We start from the raw sequence: 7,853 nt of genomic DNA, 5'->3' as shown, positions 1-7,853 counted from the left end.
GAAAGGAAAAACAAAGCCATGGTTGTTGGAACTGCTTATAAACGATATCATAGGCCATGGAAAGAATTCTTGTTCCATTAGACTCTCGTATTTACATTTTCATTAAGGCTTTTAGACAAACATCTTTTCATAGGTCATGGTTGTTACTTACTTTTGTTTTGTGTGTGTGTGTGTGTGTATATTTTTTTTTATGCGGGGGACGGGACGAGTGTACGTTGCCCCATCCCCCGCTCCATTTTAAGGTGGGGGCTAAATATTTTGCCCCCACCTCCGCCCCATTTTTATCCCCGCGGGACGGGCACTTGTTCCCATTGTCATCCCTACCCGCCCTCCAAAAATACATAAACGTTAGAAAGTTAACTCGAACACACGACCTCGGAACCTAATTAGATTATCTTGAAACCATTGGAGCCAACCCCAATGGACTATCCCTTTCTTCTAATCACTTATCTGTTTTAGCATCATCCTTGATTCTGCATTAACGCACTATTCTAAAAAACGAAATATGGGTTACTGTATATTTTCTTTGGTGCTGTGATTTTGCCCGACAGTTGGCATCTTTATCCTGTCATTCATCGCTCCTTTTAAGCTTGATGATGAAATAGTTGCCACTTCCCATACAAATATACGGTACAATACAAGTCTTCATTCCTGAAAAGACAGAAGTATGCAATTTATTCTTCAAAATTTCATTCAAGACTCTTGGACTAGTTAATTTACAGAAAGGCATATCATATTTATTGCGGTTAATAATGATCTAACATAGCAAAAAACAAAAATGAAGTAAAACAACCGATATAGATACATAACAGGTGATTAACCATAGGCAATTAAGTAGCATATTAGCCAAAACCCGCAACTAACAAGACTTCACCCCTTGACTACAGCATTAAGTTCAATGCTAAAATCAGGCTTTTCCTCATCATCTTCATCAACCCGTACTCTGCTCTTGTATCTGTAATTAGGAGCAACATATAGAAAATACGTCAAGTTCAAGACTCCCAAGCCGGCTATAACAAAGTAGAAATTTTCAAGTCTTCCGGCGTTAATATTCTTAGCCAACCAATCCGGATGCCCGCGTCCCCCCGTGGTGTTATGAATAATATTAACAATAATTGCACTTAGGTAATTAGCTCCCGCAAAGGTAATCGACATTATAGAATTCGCGACGCTGGTCATGTTCTCAGGAAATTCTTTGTTGTACAATTCGATCTGTCCGATAATGTTGAATGCCTCGGCAAATCCCATGAGAATTAACTGCGGGGCAAGCCACATTACTGTAATTGGCGCGCTCCCATCGGGGCCTCCATGCTTGATCGCCTCAGCCCTTCTCTTCCGTTCGACGAATCCAGCAACAACCATTGATAGAACGGAGAAAACCATGCCAACTCCAAGTCTTTGGAGGAGGGTAATTCCACCTTCTACTTTTGTGATTCTTCTTAGCCGTGGTACAACAATTCTGTCATACACCGGAAGCCATATTCCAATGGTGATCATGGAAATTACAGCGAGGGATCCAGGGGGGATTTGGAACTTGGGGCCTAGACGACGGTCCATTTTTAATGCTTGTGACAAAGTGAAGGTCCCTTGCTGGGCCATGGCTAACAGGCAGATGATTCCAGACGCCCATACTGGGATAATTCTCAAGATGCACTTCAGTTCTTCAATTTGTTGGATGCTACTTAAGTTCCACTTGTCGGCTCTTGATCCATCAGCCTTCAAATCACCTTCGGTCATCATTGCTGCTTTGTTTAAGAACCTGGGATAAACAAACGTTGTGGTTAGATGATCCATTAATCTTCAAGTGGGAAAATAAAGGAGAGAATGGACCAAAAATAGGGGCAAAAAAAATATTCAAGCACTATCTTTCATTCATTATTTGAAGGGTTGTGCATTAGAGCATTAATAATTATCTGTCGAAAGATTAAAATGTTTATTATTACAAAAATTAAAATGTGCAAATAAGATGAATTGATACTCAAAGGTTTCATTACTTTCTTGTCATATTGATATTTTACACTGTGTGTGTGCATCTCTGACGAAGTACCGTGGCACTAAATATCAGTATGGCCAAAAGGAAGAAAATGGAGTGACAAACGTGCCCTTTAATGGGCATTTGATAATGGACGGTCCACTTGCGTCAGGATCTGATATGACTTCTACAGTTCTACCATTCTTCACCGAGAGAGAGAGCGATATGACTTCTACCCAAAATTTGATAAAACGAAATCATCACCTTCTGAACAACATCTAGTAGAAAAATAGCGTATTCTTCTGAAGCAGAAGGAAAACATGAGCGGACACACCTTCTAGAAGAAATAGAAACAGTACCGGTGAATGTGTTTGAGCAGAGTATTATTTAAAATAATTATTGTAATATTTTTTGTGATGCGATGTATGTAAAATAAAAAAATAATTAATAAATATATTTATGATACAAATAAAATATTATTTAAAGTAATTTAACAATTCAAACATACTCATTCCGAGTGACATTTCAAGAAAAAACACAAGACAGCCAAAAAAAAAGCGAAAATGGATCGATAATGAAATGTTGCCAGCTACTTCAGTACTGCAAATATTAAATAACCTACATTATCTGCCATCACTTGGTACTCTTTCAACACACAGCAGGTGTTAGTTGATCTTTCAACATAGCCCTTCTTAACAAATAATAATCAATTGAGTGCAAGTATGACTTTACCAATCATAAAGGAAAAAAAAATATTATGATACTTGTGAGAAAGAGACGCGTGCATACCTGAATTGATTGGTTAGGGGTAATTTCTTCACAATCGTTGGGCTCAATGGTGGGTCGTAATAGACTCCATCAGATGGTTCATGACCATTCTCAGGAAGCTTAAGCTTTCGCTTTCTGTAAGCAGCGACCAACCCCTCAGCAATGCCGGAAAATACACTTCCCTCCGGCTTCCTATGGATGTATATTTTCGTCCCAACAAAGAAGAGGATAATTGCCACGACCATGAGAATTGTGGGAATTGCAAAGCCCAAAACCCAACTTACGTTACTTTGGACGTAAACCACCACCGTTAGGGATATTATTAACACCATGGTAAAAGTGGTATAATACCAATTGAAAAAACTGTTGATTCCTTTCCTTCCTTCCTCAGTTCTTGCATCAAATTGGTCCACACCAAACGGAATACTGCACGGCCGGATCCCAGCCGAGCCTATGGACAAAAGTCCTAGTGCTAGGGCCAAGAATCCCACCTGGGATACTGTAGGGCCTCTGCATGAACTTGGATCATGGCATGGCGGCGGGTGCAGTTGAGGAAGCCACGGGATCAGTGTCATTGCCACCATTCCCTGCGAGTCACACAATTAATTTAGATTCAGTTTACATGGGATCAATTCATTATAAATTGCTAAGTATCTTCTAAAACATATCATTTCTTTTAATAAGCAATTGTAGTTGCACTTGCACCACATCATGTTACTAATGAGAACTTATTCAATGTAGCACTTCTACACCGTGTCAACTCACAGTAAAAGGATTTTTCTAACAGGTACCTCCGTCAAATTAGTATATCAAAATGATTGTTTTTTAATGGGTGTTCACGTCAAATTTTGTTAAGAATTTTTGTAACTAGACCTAAATTATATTGCAAGTTGTGTTAAAATTATAATAATATCTGCGGGGAGGTAGGGTTTGGGGTTGTGCAAAAAAATTAGAGGGTAAACATGATTTAAGTGGGGAAAAGGACCCTTCGACGCGGACATGGAACTAGCAAATCTCACAAACATTAAAGTAGCAGCAAGTAAATTGCTCGCTCGGTTTCCATTAAAGAAATGATTAAAAGGTTAAAAAGTTTCCGTAATGATCATGCGAAGAAGGTATTAAGTATTAGTTTAAGGAAAGTTAAATAGAATTATTGGGTGAAGGGAAAAGTCATTATGAAAGAGATGTAGGGAAAGGAGGACAGATTTGTAATTTAGACATGGATGAAAAAGGCAATTTTGCAACGATGAATATGCAAAATCGTTTCCTCCCTCTCAAGTTGTATCCTTGGATTAGTTAAATGAATATATATATATAATTTAGGTGCATCAAGGATCGATAATCTCCCAATTTACTAAGCTTGTCATCTAGACCATAACTTTGGAATTTCCGGATTTTGGCAGACCACCCAATTGAAGAGTAGCCAATTCAAGAAATTAAATAATAAGCATGCACCACATACTATTATATCACGTGGTAGCGGGCCCCACTGTTTTACTGCCAATGAATACTTAATTACTAGTAATTGAATATACTACCTATAAATAAATAGCATCTGCTTTGCCTAATATCCGATCACTTTAACCAAATTCTATTAGCTGCGGCATCGTCTGCCGAACGTTCTGGCATACATATAATTCTGGCCCTAGGATATGACGATAATACCCAAAACAGCGACATATATCAGAGCACAACAAGGCCGGCCGGCCGGCACGGCACATATGATAGCTTATGATATCAGTAGAAGATGAAAAATCAAATCTGATGCTGGAAAAAGTACTGACTAATTTGTTTGGTGAAGAACCTCATCGATCATATATAATTGCTAATGTGTTTTTTTTTTAAAAAAAAAAAAATTTGTAGGAATTTAGGGTACCCAACCCAAGCACAGATTGAATTCCTGTTCAAGTTTCAGCAACAGTACGTGTTATTTTTATATAAAAAAAAAAAAACATATTTTGGAGCATTTATTATAGTAGTAAAGAGTTTAGTACTAATGCAGGTATGAGTTACATAACATCATCCACACAAAGGAATTAATACACGTACCAGCAGAACGGAGAAGGAAGCGAAAGCAATGGTCAAAAATCTGCCGATGTAGGCATCACAAAGATACGCACCAACCAAGGGTAAGAAACTTGTTGCCCCCGACCATATGTTGATTACGTTTGAAGCTGAAACTTGGTCCATGTGAAATTGTGTTAACAAGAACACTGTAAAATTTGCCAACAATCCTACGTTTGCCAGCCTCTCAAACGTCTCATTTCCTGCATATATAAGCCACTTCATTAGTTACCATCAAAATTAAGCTCAAAAAACTGTAAGCTGCAGGTTTAAATTGTTAAATCATAGTTATTGGACGATATTCATCTTATTATGCGGCGGGTGATGTAAATGTGAAGTGACTGTGGTAAAAAAAAAGTTCACTATAAGTGTAGCTCGTGCATAAAGCTTGAACAGTTAGATGAAGGCGATTTAAAGACACAACTAGACGACGCATTTTTTTTTTTACAAACTTCATGCATATTTGAAGAAGTAGAAGTAGAAGTAGGCGATCGACAAAGTGTTGTTTTGTGCAACCGTGCAGGTCAATTCAAGAAACAAAACTTGACAAGCTTCATCTCAAATGGATCCTTGTAGAAGCCACACCAATCTCACGAATGGTCAGAATATGCACGCACGTAAATGGGTTTTTGGCGAAACAGAATGAAAAAAAAAAAAAAAAAAAACAGATCAGATCGACCTAAAACAAATGGCATGGCCTTCCATCCTCCGGGTTTTCTCTGGGTAGTTTTTGGCGAAGACAAATCTTGCTTTTCCTCATCATTTTCGTTTTCCAGCGAGGGTGATGCCGACTTTGAAGAAGGGATGGGCAAGGGAAAGCCTTTACCACAACAAACAAGCCAAGAAGAGCTAAGCTTCTTGTCTTCCTGTGACTCCATCATGTTTGATGGGTAAAGCTTTTTAGCTCTTTCTTAGAGCTTTTCAATTCTCCCCACCCCTCTATTTATAGAAGGTTTTCTCTCTCTTTGACACTACAAGATGGGCATGGAATTCTGTTTCAAGCTAGCTGGGAAGAAACAAAAAAGTTTGTGATATGGGGATGATTACTTGGGTGACGTTTGCTTAATTTTGTACCTATTTTAGATGGAAAGATGGTCGTATGTGGTCACAGCCTCACAGGACAATGATAAGACACATCACTCCACGTCGCATTTCATTTCCCTTGTTTTATGAATTTAGCGTACGAAAGCTTCGATTCAATTCTTCCCAGAGAATACTGTGGATCAATGATGAAATTTCTTTTTTGGCTTTTAATCTGTTATCTTTCGAGCCAGCTCCAACAATATGACTAATTCGCCTTCTCAATGATTAAGTAAGTAACCCATAAGCGAAAGTATCCACAAATGTAAGATAAGATTTCTGTTTACATGGCAAGGCGAAACTAGAAGAAAGTTCAATCTGTTTTAGCTTCATGCTTACAAATCGTCCCAACAATCAATAATATAATATATTGGTCAAAATCAGTAGAAACTGCAAGAGTAAAAAGGGCACTAAACCAGCTTTCAAAAATTTTTCTTCTTCCTTAGAGAAGGGTGAGTGACCAAATCCTTTTTTAATTTACTCCTTGTAAATTGATCAAATCGTACCAGATAGTGTAGGATCAAGTAATCAATTATCATAAGCTTTTGACCTCTATTCTGAATCTAATATCCGGATTCAAGCCAGTGAATCCCATTCACGCTCCTCATAACTCCCCAACTCTTTACTTAGAGAAGACAAAGACAAATTAAATTAAGGTCCGAAGGTTGGAAAAATAAACGGCAACGTACGGTCGACGTAAATGCAGGGCGATGATGATATATTGCACTAAATTGCGGTGTTAAAATCGAAGGCCAATTATGACTTCTTTCTTACGAAGTCGAGTCGAAAGCTAGGCCTCACAATTTTGGTGTTGTCATGTAATGTTTGGATCGGTACAGTTCGTCGTCATTTATTTGAGATGCCGTTGTCACGTTGGTTCCCATAGCAACATAATGAGTTCTATATATAGCTTGATCATTTTATCATCATTATTTTTGAGAATGATCTTAATTAGAAGTTCACTGGAAAATTTGTTAGTTGATTTGATAATTCAAGTTATTTATGTTGAGAAGGAAAATAGTCTCCGACTAGTAGATATCGTCTGTACGAAGAAAATGAAGGAAGAAAGAGAGAGGACGAAATGTTTAATTAATTGTATTATGACATGATAGCAATAGCTCAATCATTAAATGGATAGCACCAGTTCACCTGTAAAATTTTAGTGGGGATTTGATGTTCTAGATTATTGCTATCTATAAACACCAAATAGAAAGTATGAGCTACAAGCCAAAAACTTACAGCACCAGTCTCACGATGAGATACTTGGGTCAGTAAATCAAAGTTACAACCGCAAGCAGACATGAGCTTGAAGCTTGTAAGGGGAGAAGTCGCATTCAAAAGGAAAATTATGGTATAATGACTTTAGCTCAAAAGTCTATATGCCAATGTAACCAAGTCAAGTCACAGTGGTGGGATAAAAAGTAGGTTTGTGCTTTTATTTTCCCTTTATTTGTTGAGCAGCGGGAGGAAGAATATAATGTAGACCTTTGTGTTAATTTGCCAAAATAACCCTTTACATATTCAACTCCGCTAGCTGTATTTGTACTAGGTAATCCGATATCAGTGATGAAGGCAGAAAAATCATTTTCAGGTAAAGATACAGAGACTCTGAGATATGAACACATATATTTTATTTGCCTGGAGAGCCACTTTTTTAAGTTTATCTACGCACGATAGCCGTTAAAATTATAGTGCCCTGCGCATATGAACTAGAAAATGCATAGACGGGTATACCTGCCTCTTAAAATTAAACAATAATGTTAGCTTAACCAAATACGATCGAAGCTACAAAGCCATGCAACATTTGGACCGTAACAAAAAGTGTTTTAGAGGAAATTTTTGAGTTACCTCCTCTAGCTAGTCTTTGTCATGATCAGTTGATCAAGAAAAGGGTTAAAATGTGATTCAGGCCATGTAAATACTGCGGCAAAAATTACTGTAAATAAAAAGAAGCTGTGAATGTAAATTT

The 7,853-nt window shown here is 37.7% G+C and overlaps 1 protein-coding gene across 1 annotated transcript; it reads right to left on the bottom strand.

Moving 5' to 3' along the window:
* Positions 1-715: 715 nt before the first annotated feature.
* LOC113719197 (protein NRT1/ PTR FAMILY 2.13-like) lies at positions 716-5,758 on the bottom strand. The gene is made up of 4 exons (XM_027244325.2): positions 5,484-5,758; positions 4,790-5,007; positions 2,762-3,327; positions 716-1,759 (listed from the first exon to the last, which is right to left on the bottom strand). The coding sequence occupies exons 1-4, from the start codon at positions 5,683-5,685 to the stop codon at positions 871-873; spliced, it is 1,875 nt and encodes a 624-aa protein (XP_027100126.2). The 5' UTR covers positions 5,686-5,758; the 3' UTR covers positions 716-870.
* Between the last annotated feature and the right edge of the window lie 2,095 nt (positions 5,759-7,853).

The sequence above is a fragment of the Coffea arabica genome, chromosome 11e, assembly GCF_036785885.1.
Source record: "Coffea arabica cultivar ET-39 chromosome 11e, Coffea Arabica ET-39 HiFi, whole genome shotgun sequence".
NCBI classification, from domain to species: domain Eukaryota; kingdom Viridiplantae; phylum Streptophyta; class Magnoliopsida; order Gentianales; family Rubiaceae; genus Coffea; species Coffea arabica.
Note: the sequence above shows the minus strand (reverse complement) of the source record. Positions and strands in the feature narration are given on the sequence as shown.